This window comes from Carassius carassius, chromosome 24 (genome assembly GCF_963082965.1).
Source record: "Carassius carassius chromosome 24, fCarCar2.1, whole genome shotgun sequence".
NCBI lineage: Eukaryota > Metazoa > Chordata > Actinopteri > Cypriniformes > Cyprinidae > Carassius > Carassius carassius.
In genome coordinates, this window is record NC_081778.1 from 21,572,736 (window position 1) to 21,587,991 (window position 15,256).

Consider the following 15,256-nt stretch of genomic DNA (forward strand, 5'->3'; position numbering starts at 1 on the left):
CTATTACACTGTTTAGTGCAGGACAAGAATGCATTTAACCTGCAGTTACAAATGCATGAATAATGTTTTGATATACAAGACATAAAATGTTGAATACTCATTTGAAATGATAAGAAATTAATTATTTAAAAAAATCAAAAGATACTTTAAATGTGAAATTAAAATGGCCAGTATGTGTCAGCAAGTCACTGTTAATAAGTGAGTCATTGTGATTGAACCGAATCATTTAAACGGTTGATTCATTCAGGAACGAAACACTGTCACGTTGCTCAGAGACGCAAAACTGTGCTTTGGTGGCTGTGTTTGGAATTATTTTCTGTTGTAGAAATAGAGCTAAAAAAGGCAATATGGTGTCTAAAACGCAAGTCTCATAATTAACTTGTTTACTGAACTGTTATATATATATGTATGTATATATTCATGATGATTTTTGGAGGAAAAGATGGCATTCTTTGTGTGATTTTGATTTAATATATGAAATTATATATGTTAATTTTCTGCCCCTATATCTTCAATTTTGTGATCATTCTAAATGGATTTTAGGAGACTGAATCACACAGTGAAAGAACGCACTATAAATGCGCGCGCACATCATTAAAACAAAAATAGCACACTCCTCACCAGGCGCGTCGTTAGACATGGGCATCCGGGGCATCAGCCTTCCATAATTTGTATTTATTTAAAAAAAAATGACCGGGTCTTTTAATCTATCCTTCGGAATCAATCATGTATTAAAGACGATTAAAATGTGTTCAAGCAGATCAAAGTTACTATGGTTATACAGCTTAGAGTGCGTGCCTGAGGAGAAAGAGCTTTGGGCTTTACTGTCATTGTGGTTTGTGGCTTCTGGTGGTAGCTATGGACATTAGACACTTTTTAAAAAGTAAAATAAGGAGGCAAGAAGAGTTATCTACTGGCGCCATTCCCTCATCATTAAGCTCAGGTCGGTGAAGGCTCTTTAGCAAACCCTGGTCTAACGTACCTAGCCCTGTACTTACTGTGGTATTAATGCAGAACAACATGTACTGTATATATAAAGTACGTGGGACCTTACTATTTTGCCTATAACTAATCCATTTTGTGAGCCATAATCCGTTTCTCTTGAAGAATGTAGATGAAGTAGCCTATACATCTGATTTGGCGATTGAAACACGATGTGTAAATTAACGTTATTCCCCTCAGATGGATAGCTAGCTAGAATACCAGGGGCCGTATTACAGAAAGAGTGGGGGGGTCTGGACTAAGCCCCCAATGTATCAAGACCCTAGCAACGCCCCTGCTCCTCACCACTGTCTTTTTGGCTAATTTGTGCAAAACCTCTTGCTAAAATGTCAAAGCTTCATTTTAACCACCAATGCAACGATGCAATTATTTAGCTTACCTCTACATTCTTGTGAAGGGTTGATGTCTTGTCGAGATTTTATAAGCTGCTAGTTTGGTCTTCCTAGGCAAGTACAGCTTACACTGCATTAGGGCTGCAACTAACGATTATTTTGATAATCGATTAATCTGTCGATTATTTTTACGATTAATCGATTAATCGGTTTATGTACTTATATTTTAGTTTTTTCCATTTTTTCCCCAAGTAAATTATTAATAAATGGTCTTTATCCTTCAGCATAGATTTTTTAAGAGATTTTAACCATTTTGCACTGTCATATCCTCATCAAAAATATACCTGGAGTTGTTTTATTATGTGTTAGTAATCCTTTGTCGAACTCTTCTGCAATCAGAACACTGACCCATACTCAGCAAATTTCACAAGTAGATTTCAAATAATGTTTTCACCATGGCAGTCCTTAGAGCTCCTAACGTAGTTTAACATCCCAAACAAAGCTTATTAAGGAATCTTTCAGAACATATTTTCACGAAGAATAAGGATAAAACAGAATAAAATTGCAGTGCATTGTATTTTATTATTTACTGGGAAACAGCTTTATAGCTTTTGCTGTGAAATTGTAAACAATCCTTCGAATAAAGTGCTAATGGCATGAAACCTGAATGGAACTCACAATTTAAAGTAAAATCCATCAGAAGGTTGTCCAGAAAAAAAAATTGGACACACACAAAAAACCTGCTGTGTGAAAAAGAGCAGTGAATACTTAGAAAAAAAGTGCATTTCAAATATCTTTTAACATTTACCTCTCTTATTCAGTCATAATTAGGCTGCAAGACTGAATTTTGAACTGGTAAACGACAAACTGATCACAGAACATGTTTGTAAAGCTTTAAATGTTAACTGTTAAAAAGCAATGTTATCAGCTTTTACGACTAAACATTTGCAAACAACATTGTACTGGAGAATCTGCACAAATGAAAGTCTTAGGGGCCGTTCACATATCGCGCCTAAAAACGCGTGGAAAACGCTAGGCGCGCCGCTTTCTCCTTCTTTCCAAAGCGCTCGGGCAGAAGCGCCCCTGAGGCGTCTGCCTTTGATAAGCAACCATGACGTGCTCTCTCCTTGAAGACGCGGAAATTTCAGCAAAGGATAAATGGATTTGCAGCTCAAAACATCGCTTGCAGTAGCTCTGCTAGTAAATTTATTTCAAAATGGAAATCCATATACAACTATGATCAGCTGTTCCTTTCATCTTGACTGAGCTTTTAACGTTACGGGAAAGAATGAAGCTGATTGGTTAGTTCTTGTCACATGACCCGCGGTGCGCTTGCCGCATTCTGAAAAGTTTAAATGTTTTTAACTCGATGCGGTGCGGTGTTGGAAATAACGAACTTGAGCGCGCAAAAGACGCGATATGTGAACGTCCCCTTAAACAGTTCAGTAGTGCAGAGTTTACAGGTTACTCTTCTTTTTTAAAGGCTCAAAGTAAAGTTCTCCCACATCACGCTGAATGCTGCAGAGACGCTGTTCAGGAAGCACGTGACATAAAACGAGGCCAGCTATTGGCTATTCGCTACTTCTCCTGCTGTACTGGCTGAGTAAAACCTCCGGTGGCTCATTACTGCCACACTTTGGTCACCGCAGATTTGAAATATGCGCGAAATGAGCCGCTTACGGCAAATAAAAGTTATTTAGCAACGAATCGATGACTAAATTAGTTGACAACTATTTTAATAATCGATTTTAATCGATTAAATCGATTCGTTGTTTCAGCTCTACACTGCATAATAGCATACATATGGCCAGGGGTTCACTTCATTTCCTTCGAGTTCAACTTCAGAATATGACGGGGTTTCGTTTTCAGCTGTGTCTGCACTACTAACGCCTGTTTTGTCCGTCTGCATCTTTCTTGTGAGTTTTGCACCAGTTTGCCCTCCTGCCCATTATTTACTCCCGTAGTTTGTAGGGAGCGCTTTTTTTTTTTTTTTTTTTACTCAGTAATTAATGTGTTTTAAAATGTAGCGAAGTACAATACTTCAAACAAAATATACTTAAGTAAAAGTAAAATTACAGATTTAAAAAATTACTTTAAAAAGTATTAGTACACAAAAAAGCTACTCAATTACAGTAAAGCGAGTAAATGTAATTCGTTACTTTCCACCTCTGGCAATGCAGATAAAACAGAAGCTGCATCTGAAGTGCTATTCAGATGTTTTTACACGCTGTTTAATGTAGCTCCGTGGAACATGGAATAGTTTAACCTGCAGTTACAAAGGAATAAATAATGTTTTGATATTTTAAAGATAAAACATTGAAAACTGATGTTTGAAATTATTTAAAAAAATGAAAAGGTTCCATAAAATGTGAAATTAAAACCGCCAATAGGTGGCAGCGAGTCACTGTTAATAAGTGAGTCATTGCGATTGAACCGAATCATTTAAACGGTTGATTCATTCAGGAACAAAACACTTTAATGTTGCTCAGAGACGCAAAACTGTGGCTGCAGCAGCTGCTGCACTTTTTTCACTTCTTAAACTATTGTGAATTTACATTCTGCATTTAAATTAATAGTACCCACTGCAAATAATCCTAGGGGTGGCCAGAGTTTATACAGGGGTGGCCGTGGCCACCCCTGGCCACCCCTTGGGGGCGCCCCTGAACATTGATGGTACTTCTAATGTACTCTCGCGCACGCGCTCTCTCTCTGTCTCTCTCGCACGCGCTCTCTCTCCCTGTCTCTCGCACGCGCTCTCTCTCCCTGTCTCTCGCGCGCGCGCTCTCTCTCTGTCTCTCTCGCGCTCTCTGTCTCTCTCGCGCTCCCTCTCTCTCTGCCCTGTTAAACTTGCATGTGGTTTTCAGTCCTGTCAATTATAAACTTTCACTCTATGATGGTTAAGCTGTGCAATTAATCCGCGAATCACACTGTCAAGGACAGGGGAGTAGCTGGCCCGTACAGTTAATGAATAACGGATCAACTACGACAGCCTACATCGCACATCCTGCGATGTGACTATCGTGGATTTGTACATCGCGATATCGATGCTTAAACGACACATCGTGCAGCCCTAATATATTCACATATATATATATACATATATATATATATACATATATATATATACATATATATATATATATATATATATATGTGTGTATATATATGTGTATATGTATATATATGTGTATATGTATATATGTGTATATATATATGTGTATATATATGTGTATATGTGTATATGTATATATGTGTATATGTATATATGTGTATATATATATGTGTATATGTGTATATGTATATATGTGTATATGTATATATGTGTATATGTATGTATATGTGTATATGTATATATATATATATATATATATATATATATATATATATATATATATATATATATATATATATGTATATATATATATATATATATATATATATATATGTATATATATTATTATTATTAATTTTTTTTTTTACCTCTGATGCACTGCAATGCCTGAACTGTATGAGCATCTCCTCTAAACACAGCCTGCGTGTGAGGCGTCGTCGTCGTCTTGCTTTACAGTGGATCGCAGACTTATAAGTGCATGACCACCACCTATCTCTCAATTTTGAACATTGACACTCCTAATTGAGATTGTAGATAGGATTTCAATGTTCCACTTGAGAGATAGGTGGCTGTAGCACATTTATAAGTCTGCGATCCACTATAAAGCAAGAAGAAGAAGATGCCTCAGGTGCTGGCTGTGATTTGAGGAGGCGCTCATACTGTTCAGCAGGGGTGTGATTCTTCCGGAAAATTCCGGTTTCGAGGTGTAGGCGCTTGCGATGGGTCGGGTATTGGTAAACATAATGATCGCTCACCGCTGTCAACGTTTTTTGTGCCTTTGAATCATGTCGTCATGTCACTCCGCAAGTAGTCCAATAATTTGTCACGATTGAAGTTCAAAGTGTACGCGCACCGTTCTGAATGCGCACACACCCAACCATCCACTCACGTGAACAGCTTCAGTTGACTGACGAAGACCGTGAACACGGGTGATTCATGTAAGCAAATCCAATATATTGTCTTTCATTTTTATATGCAGGTCTAGTAAAATTTGACCAATCAATTGATCACTTTTGTCATGATTCCATGACATTAATGTTAAACGATTCTGGGCTAACTTAGCAAAGTAACGCCATGTTGGTTATTGCTTACTTCTAGCTAGAAAGTTTAGCAGCTTCTACAAGGCTCGAAATTGCCAACATTTTTGTCGCATATGCTCCTGAAATTTAATCTGTGCGACCTAAAAATATATTTGGGAGTAACGTTATATGCGCGGAGCTTATGAGCATATCTGTCCACTAATGACTCGTCCGATTTGCGAACTAATGACTCCTTTGAACCGATTCACTTTAATGAATGCTTAAATCTGATCTGGGTCAAGTTTCCCGATAACAAATTTATCTTAGCTCTGAAGAGCGCTCTCAACGTGCAAGGTTATAAACGCTCGCCGCAATTCCACGCGCTTTTTTCAAAAACTTTACTTGACATGAACGCGTTCTACGTGCTACTTAAGAGTCGCTGTCCATTCGCGAAATTCGTGCTGAAATATAACCTATGGAATCGTATTCTGAACGTTCAACCTAATAATCGTCTTCTGTTGTGAATTAGCAATCCTAGAAGTCTATAATAAAGCACTGACAAAATGGCTGAACAAAAACACAAGAAAAGATACCTTTCAAAAATATAGAGGCAAATAAAGATGTTATTTTTAATAGATGTAAAGGACACCATAGTAATAAGGAAAAACAAAACATCTGGGAGGACAAGAAATGCCCAATAAATGGTTAGTTTTCGTGCACGTCAGCAGCAAGTTATAGACAGATTTTTTGGATTTCATGCCTATTTTGCCCAGTCTTTGAAGCATATTTCCCACATTACTCCTTTTATGATTTTTTTTTGGTTCAATCTTTAAATTAGCTTTAAATTTTCTTCCCTTTTTTAATTATTTAATTTATAAATTCATTTAAACAAAAAACAATTACAATATTTGTTATTAATTTATTATTATACTGTATAAATTATGTCACTGTGTGCGTGTGGTGGTGGTGGGGGTGGGGGGGGGGGGTAAGTGCACCGTATAGTTTCCTGCTTTTTTGTCCTTTGTCGATCACACCTATGTATTCAGGCAATGCAGTGCATTAGAGGTTAAAAACGATAGTTTAGTTTTATTGTATGTGTTAGCCGTGATTCACATCCACTTGCATTATATGACTAACAGACTGCAACAGTTTGTTTTTAAGTTGTTTGTTTAGTGTGTTCTACTGAAGAAACAAATTCACCTACATCTTGGATGCCCTGGGGGTAAGCAGATAAACATCAAGTTTTCATTTTTGGGTGAACTTTCCCCTTAAGTGAAAATTCTGTTAATATGTTGACCTGTCAGTTTGATGCTGAATTGGTATCTCTGCAATTAGTCTCAATTGTACTTGTACGTATTTATGAATTATTTATTTTAGCCTTGTATTGAAGATTAAAGTTTTCATATTTTACCCTTTGTAGCCACAAGCTGGAGCCTTGTCCCCCTTTGGCATGATGGGAATGGTATGACCTTGTTCCTTGTTCACCCCTTTGCAGCAGTGTTTGCGCTACATGACCTTCTCAAGTTTGTGTAAATTCCACTGATCTATATAATGACTGGATTGCTCACTGCGCTCAAAGATATTTTTTTAAGATATGTCTGTGTAAATTAATTTTTACTTCAGATGTTATCTGCAATGTTTATGGTCTTTTTGGGAAGGATAAGCGATATATTGAAATCGTGTAGGTGGGTGTGTCTGCTGCGCACTTGTGGACACCAGTAACTGAGCAAACACAAAATATATTTCTTTATGTACATAATCAGGAAATATTAAACAAGAAAATACATTTTGATTTAGTTTTAGAAATTGATTCAAATATACTATGTATAATACAATACAAGCCTCTGTTACTATATTGCTGTATGTTGTATTGAAAATCAAAGCTTACCATGCATCATCTTGGAAATAAAAAGTCCGTATCATATGTAGTAGTCAGCATTATTTCTCTGAAGAAGTTATGATGTGTATATTTTTAATGTTTGAGCAACATCTATTTCAGACTCTTAAAGATCAAACAAATTCTATGCCGTTTTAATAGCATTACCATTAGGAGTAAAATGTTGTGTATGTATGTTGAATTAATTATTAATTTAACCAATGTTTAAATCATCACCTGCATGAATACTGTTAACAAAATCAATTTTGAAACATTTGCAGTTAGCCTACTGTATGAACAAAAACACTTTAACAAAATTACATAAACTGTGAATAACTGTACAAGGCGATGTAAGGTATATGTGTATACAAAACATAAATCTTTATTCAGATCTCAGAATGAGCACTTTGTCATTTGTAATGATGTTCATCTGAAGTGCAGCCTTGGCCAGAAGTTTTGAGAATTACACAAATATAAATTTTCACAAAGTCTGCTGCTACAGTGTTTTTAGATCTTTTTGTCAGATGTTACTATGGTATACTGAAGTATAATTCCAAGAATTCAATAAGTGTCAAAGGCTTTTATTGACAATTACAATAAGATTATGCAAAGATAAACCGTGTTGCAGTGTTGACCCTTCTTTTTCAAATCCTCTGCAATTCACCCTGGCACGCTGTCAATAAACTTCTGGGCCACATCCTGACTGATGGCAGCCCATTCTTGCATAATCAATGCTTGGACTTTGTCAGAATTTATGGGTTTTTGTTTATCCACTCGCCTCTTGAGGATTGACCACAAATTCTCAATGGTATTAAGGTCTGAGGAGTTTCCTGGCCATGGACCTAAAATTACAATGTTTTGTTCCCTACGCCACATAGTTATTGCTTTTCCCTTATGGCACGGTTGCTCCATCATGCTGGAAAAGGCATTGTTCATCAACAAACTGTCCTTGGATGGAAAAGTTTTTGTACCATTCTTTATTCATGGCTGTGTTCTTAGGCAAAATTGTGAGTGAGCCCACTCCCTTGGCTGAGAAGCAATCCCACACATGAATGGTCTCAGGATGCTTTACTGTTTGCATGGCACAGGTCTGATGATAGCACTCACCTTTTCTTCTCCGGACAAGCTTTATTCCGGATGCTACAAATAATCAGAAAGGGGATTCATCAGAAAAAATGACTTTACCCCAGTCCTCAGCAATCCAATCCCTGTACCTTTTGGAGAATTTCAGTCTGTACCCAATGTTTTTCCTGGAGAGAAGTGGGTTCTTTGCTGCTCTTCTTGACACAAGGCCATCCTCCAAAAGTCTTGGCCTCACTGTGTGCCGATGCACTCACACCTGCCTGCTGCCATTCCTGAGCAAGCTCTGCATTGGTGGTGCCCCAATCCCGCAGCTGAATCAACTTTAGGAGCTGTCAGCTGTTCCTTTAGTGGCGAGGCTGAAATACTGTACAGTGGAAATGTTTTTGGGATTAAGTTAATTTTAATGAAGAAGAGGGGCTTTGCAATGAATTGCAATTCATCTGATCAGTCTTCATAACATTCTAGAGTACATGCAAATTGCCATCACAAAAACTGAGGCAGCAGACTTTGTGAAAATTAATATTTGTGTCATTCTCAACTTTTGGCCATAGCTGTACACTACTGTAATGTATATGAACGTAACTTTTTAATAAGCAGGGGAAATTCCACACTTTAAACAAATAACCATTTACATAAGGACGCTTGCGTTGTAAAAATGTACAGGGATACTTAATATAAAAACTCTGAATTGTGAGGTGATGTTTTCTCATTAAAATCAAATGATTTCCTATTAATTCAATAGAATAAATGAAAATAGTAAGGAATACCAATATGGTGTCGTGGTGGGTTCACATAAATGACATCATGAGCAATCCAGTTCTCCTTTATATATCAGTAGTCAGATCTAATAATCATCACCAGCAGGATTTGAAAATGAACCCCAGAGCATCTTATGCTTTAATGGCAATAAAAATACCCTGACTATCTGTACAAAGGAGCTCATTTATTTGATAAGTGGCAGACATTGTGCAGTGTCATAATTTTTACATCAGTGCATTTTGACAATTCTGTTTATTTCTTGTTGTTGTTTTTTTTCTCTCTCTCTCAGGGTGGAGGTTTCATGGACATGTTCAGCATGATGAGTGGGATGATGGAGAACATGGTGAGTTTCATGGTGGCCTAGCAGCCAGAAATCAAGATCATTGAAACATTGTTTGTACATAAGAACAAGGCTTCCGTTTGTTAATGGTAAAGAGTGCATTATAATTTATAGCTTTTTAGCTAGAGTAAGTGCAAACTGTGACTTTCAAGTAGTCTTGTTTATTTCACTTTAAAATAATCTAAATCTTAATTAATTCTCTATATTTTGACTACAATTGCATAAATTAAGTCATTTGATCTTAGATCACAATTTCATAACTTTCGTTTTCTTTACTTTGTAGGAACAAATGTCTGGTTCTCCAAACTGCCAGACCTTCTCCTCCTCCACAGTCATCTCATACTCCTCCATAGACACAGGCGCACCTAAAGTCTATCAGCAGACCAGTGAATTTCGCACTGCCCCTGGGGGTGTAAGAGACACATAGACACACAGCGGAATGTATTATGCAATAGACATGAAGGGGAATGTGTCCGTGACTGAGGCAACATTTACACGACAATGATGTAGTCAAAAACGGTTTTTAAAAAGTTTCACGTATACATGACAACGTTTTCAAAACGATTCATGTTTACACATATCTGCTAAAACGGCCAAAAATGCTGTATTACGTATGCCAGGCCAGTAGTTGGCGCTGTCACCTTGTTAGTAAACAGCATCTGTAGGGAAGTGACGATTAGCATGTGACGAGGCAGGAGTTCTGTCACTAAAATCACCACATCGCCTGTTGCGCTACTCCTCATTCATAGTTATAGCAGCTTGCGCACAGACGTAAACAAACAAGCAATATGGCGAAAGCAGTGAGTCATTTTGTGAGCAGCAATATCTCTGTTTTGATGATAATGGTGGAATTTGAAAAACTTGCACTTTGAAACCCAATATCAAAAATATGCATTTTCAGTCCCCAAAACGCAGTTGTCGTGTATATGAACATGCAAAACCATAGACAGTAAAAAAAGATGGATGACGCATCTCCTGTTCCTTCCACTATAGAAAAGTGAAGCCAAAGCATCTCAGTATGGCCGCTGCCATCTTGAGTAAATGACGTCATTTGGAGCCAGAGTCTGTGCAGTAGTGTCTTGAGGTCAAACTCCCGCAGGCCCAATCAACCACAACAATTTAACTTATATCAGCATGATGATAAATACCTTTAATGACCAAAGTCATATTTCGGAAAATTGTATTGTAAGCGTAATTAATTTTTTACATTTTGACTCAAGTACCATTTGTTTACATGGAGAGGGCGGGGCTTATGTCCTGTACTGCAGCCAGCCATCTTGGCAGTGCACGTCACTCCCGGATGTAAATAAAAAAAAAATTCTGCTGTAAAGTTGGGCATTTTAACATGGGGAGTCTATGGGACTAACTCCCTTTAAGAGCCAGCCTCTAGCGGCCAGTCAATCAATTGCATGTTTGTTTCATGAGAGCTACTGGAAGGTCAAAATGCATAAAAAGTTTCCCGTTTTTGGCTGAAAACATTGTTGTGTAAACGGCCCCTGATTCTTGAACCGTAGTTTTGAATATCTGGCACAAAAATGTATATATGCCCATTTATAATGACACTTCTCCATTGTTTGATCATTATTTGCTAAATTAATCCTGTTAGTTAAATGTTGAATGAAAAAGTAACTGTACCAGACAAAAAACACTTATTTCAATGGGCATATGTTGGCATTGGCTGAACATGTTTTCACTGATTGAACTTGTTTAATTTGGTGTTTGCCAGGTCATCGGTCGGTGTCAAAATGCTTACGGTGTCAAAAATAACTTCTAGTGTGACCCAACAGAAGTCTGATTCTTGAGTGTTATTAGCCAGTTCTTTTTTATTATTATTTAATTAAGAACACGTAGAAAGACTAGTGATGTCCAATTCTCAAGCAAATGACTGTTATAAGCCTGTTCTTTTTATTGATGAAAATACATACACTGCTACAAGCGATTTCTGAATTTCCTGACTCTTATAACGCAAATCCAAACAGTTTCTTTACTAATCTGACCCTCTGAACCACAAGTCAATAATTTTGTCTTGTCAGACTCCTTAAAAACCAAGATTTGGTACTGTATTATGTGGTACTTAAGGCTTGTGAGACTTAAATCTGTGTCATTTCCAATTGGTTGTTCAAATGACAATGTTTGGTTACAGATACACATGAGCTTTATTATTAAAATAAGAAATGTTTTAATATTTTTTGTTTAATTGCAATGGTCCCAGCATTTGGCAACAGAAATGCGTTTTAATTGCCCAGATATTTATTCCTCAAATTGGAATTCATAATGGAACTAATGAGGAACTATGAGGGAATTCTTAAGAGTAATCAGAATCGTTGAGTTACTTAAAAGATTGACAGTGATAGACTAATTCAAGTTTACAAATTTTTTCATTGAAATACCACACATCAAAGTGTCAAAACTGTTGAATCACCCCTAATTCTTTTTAAAATTATGTACAGTATGTGTGTTTTTGTTTAGATCAGAGAGACACGTCAAACGATGAGGGACAGTCAGAGTGGGCTGGAGCGAATGGCTATAGGGCATCACATTGGTGAAAGAGGTCATGTGATGGAACGCTCAAGGAACCGTCTCACAGGAGACCGTGAAGAGAGACAGGACTTCTTCAACCTAGAAGAGAGTGAGTTGAATCCCTCTTTCCCTTTTTCCCCTGCTTACATTTTGTCCCTGATTTTGTGAAGTAATTCTCCTATTCACTGTTGTAAAAATCACTCTTTCAGGTGAAGCAGCTGCCTTTGATGAAGAGTGGAGGAGAGAGGTGGGCCGGTACCGCCCCCCTAATGCCCGTAGTTTAGATTATGGGCGTGAGCGGAGTGCAGGGGTAGGACAGCAGCTGGCCCTGACAGCGCCTCCGAGCTCCTCCTCCTCTCCCTCGCCTCACCACGAGTCACCGCGCCACCATCCTCCTCACTCCCGCCCACGCTATGACTGGTGAGAGGTACGAATCTCGCATGGCCTGAATGAAACTTCTCTTTTTTAAATTTGGATTTGTAGATTATACTCAAAAATATTTATTTATTTTTGACATTGTGCATCTGTTTACAGATGGAGTTATCTAGCTGATGCTGTGAAGAGAGAAGGGAGGGATAGAGAAGAAAATTATAACAGATGGGTCAAATGTTTGATAGATCTGAACTGTCTCAATATTTGTAGTCAGCTCCTTACAGGGATGTTTGATGGCATGAGGTATCATAACACAGGCTGCTGTTTTAGACTGCATTTCTGTTGTGTGGATTTTGGCCTGGCCTGTGTACTTCATACCACATTACGACTCCCAAAGCATACACACCAGCATACATCACAATTCAGACAGCTCTTCAACCTTGTGATATATACATACATTCAGACATCTTTGTATTTAAATGAATTCTCATGCTTCCAATATTTCAGTATCCAAATATTTAATGATACACTACACGTACATACACATTCACACACACATTCACTGTAAAGTCTGTGTATGTTTGTGTTGACACTAGGGTATCTGTGGGTTAAACTGTACAATGCTGACTAATTAAACATATTAACTAATAAAAAAGACCTTGTTACATCATTGGCTGTATTGTCACATCTATGCCTCAATAGTCAGCAATATGCTCAGTGAGCCAACTGTTGCACCTTTTTTCCTCCCAAAGTTTCCTTTTTTGAGAATTTTATACATAAATACATCACTGTTTAAAATTGAGTCAGTGAGATAAAGAAAATACATTTTGTTCAGCTAAGTTGCAAATTGATGTGTTAAAAATTGCAGTAAAGACATTTCTAATGCTACTAAAGCTTTCTATTCCATATAATGATGTTCTTTTTAACACCTTGTTCTGCATCCTGTAAAAAAATATGTATCATGGTTTCCACAAACACATTAAGCAGCACAACTGTTTTCCACATTTATAATAATAAATGTACGCATATTAGAATCATTTGTAAAAGAACATGTGACACTGGAGTAATGTCAGCGCAGGAATAAATTAAAATTACACATTTTAAAATTTGAAACTAGAAAACATTTTAAATTGTAATAATACTTTATAGGTTTGCTATTACATATGTATATTTATTTCATATATTTATATAGTAATTAAAAAAAATGCTGATTTATTATAGTATAATTGAATTATTGGTATTTTACTGAAATTTTTCAGATTTTCTTGTACAGTACACTAGCCACATTAAGTGTGGCATGGCCGTGGTAATGGGCAACTTCCTGAAGGCATCCTGTAGTATAACACTTTGATGGATTGGTTCATACTTAGGGCAACACACAAAATACATCTGTGATGCACACTGGGAAAATCAAACAGATGTCAGGCTTTCTGAAGGGATGAGGTGATGTAGTTTTTTTCATGACAGATCTTAAGAGATATATAGCCTAATGAGGATTCCGGCCAGTGTTTCATAAATACTTTTCCAGATCTACAGGTTTTAACTTTTAGGTTATTTCTTTGTTCTTGTCTTTCCACAATTTACTACTTTTGTGTTCCCTGTTTTAAAAAAAGAACTAAAGTCCATCTTTAATCAATGTTATTAAACAGCATTACCTTTTATAAACCGCATAGGCTACTTATTATTTATAGACTATAGGTTATACAGATATAAAATCTTGAATTAATATTTAAATCTGTATCAAACCACAACAATTGCAACCAGAGATAGTTGTTACAGATTTATGAACATGTAATATGCCTAATATAAATGCCTGATCCTTTCATTCACAGGTTGTTTATGATTGCTGATCGTGTGATGTTGTGCTGTAACGAATTCCAACCCGTGAACGCCGCTCCCTGTTAAATACCTGCAACAGTAAATCAATGCAAAGTAGCTCTGCAGCCAGTCTGAGCATCTCATGCTTCAAACAGTAGATGGGGTGCTTACAGTCAGACGGCAGACATGATAATGCATGCGCACTCCTGCGAGGTTGGTTACTATGGTTACAACACAATGGAAGCCGGGACAGAGGTCTATTCGAAAGAGAAGGAAAAACTGCTGGAGAAAGAGACTGAGGGAGATGGATTGTGTATGTGTCTGTGTGTGAGAGCAACCGCTTGACTGGTCACTCCACTGCAGACTTACAAGAAAGTACAGATTTAAGGAAACTATTTTTAGTCTAATGCCATCTTTACAATGCAAAGGCAGCAGAGAAGCTAAGTGTAAAGTGTGTAAAGAGTAAAGTGTGTAAAGACACCTTAAAGCGATTTGTGAATTGCTATTGGAATAGTGAAAAGCTTGTTTATTTACTGCAGGACGCACATTTGCTAGACCAGCCAGTGTGATTTTAGCTTATTAAGAGCAATTTAGTATTGTCAGATTTTAGGGATGTTGGTGGCCCTTTTATATTAATGAAACCTAATTTGTTGGAGACTAGTGGGAGAATGCCAGAATGAAGCCAGACTGATTGTAAGTTTCCTAAAACAATCCCTAGCTAACCAGTGCGGCCTTCATGACATCAGCGAAAGGAAAGTAGTTTCACAGAAAGAGCAAGGCGTTATATTTTGACTAAAGTTACAAAGTCAAACTGTTTTCGTGTTTGGAAATATATGACCAGAAACTTGCTTTATGAAAGTAAACGGGGTCCATTTTGATTTCATGCATTTTTCAAATCTGTATATTTGAAATAAGCCTCATGGAACATGGATGCTTAGGTTCTGATGAACAAAATTTCAAATAATAACTTTGTAGGAGCAATGGCACCCCTACCTCATTAAGGTACTACAATTAGGCCCAATT

At 37.1% G+C, this 15,256-nt stretch overlaps 1 protein-coding gene across 2 annotated transcripts in view; it reads left to right on the top strand.

The window, feature by feature from the left end:
- LOC132103168 (myeloid leukemia factor 2-like) overlaps window positions 1–13,085 on the top strand; it is a 16,625-nt gene extending 3,540 nt beyond the window's left edge. The window contains exons 3-8 of one of the 2 annotated variants that reach the window (XM_059508038.1): window positions 6,886–6,927; window positions 9,473–9,526; window positions 9,807–9,935; window positions 11,993–12,152; window positions 12,253–12,463; window positions 12,578–13,085. In XM_059508038.1, coding sequence (XP_059364021.1) covers window positions 6,886–6,927; window positions 9,473–9,526; window positions 9,807–9,935; window positions 11,993–12,152; window positions 12,253–12,463; window position 12,578 — 597 coding nt within the window. In that variant the 3' untranslated portion in view covers window positions 12,579–13,085. Of the gene's footprint in view, window positions 1–6,885; window positions 6,928–9,472; window positions 9,527–9,806; window positions 9,936–11,992; window positions 12,153–12,252; window positions 12,471–12,577 lie in introns of both variants that reach the window. The other variant, XM_059508037.1, reaches the window with a different exon arrangement.
- The last annotated feature ends 2,171 nt before the right edge of the window (window positions 13,086–15,256 follow it).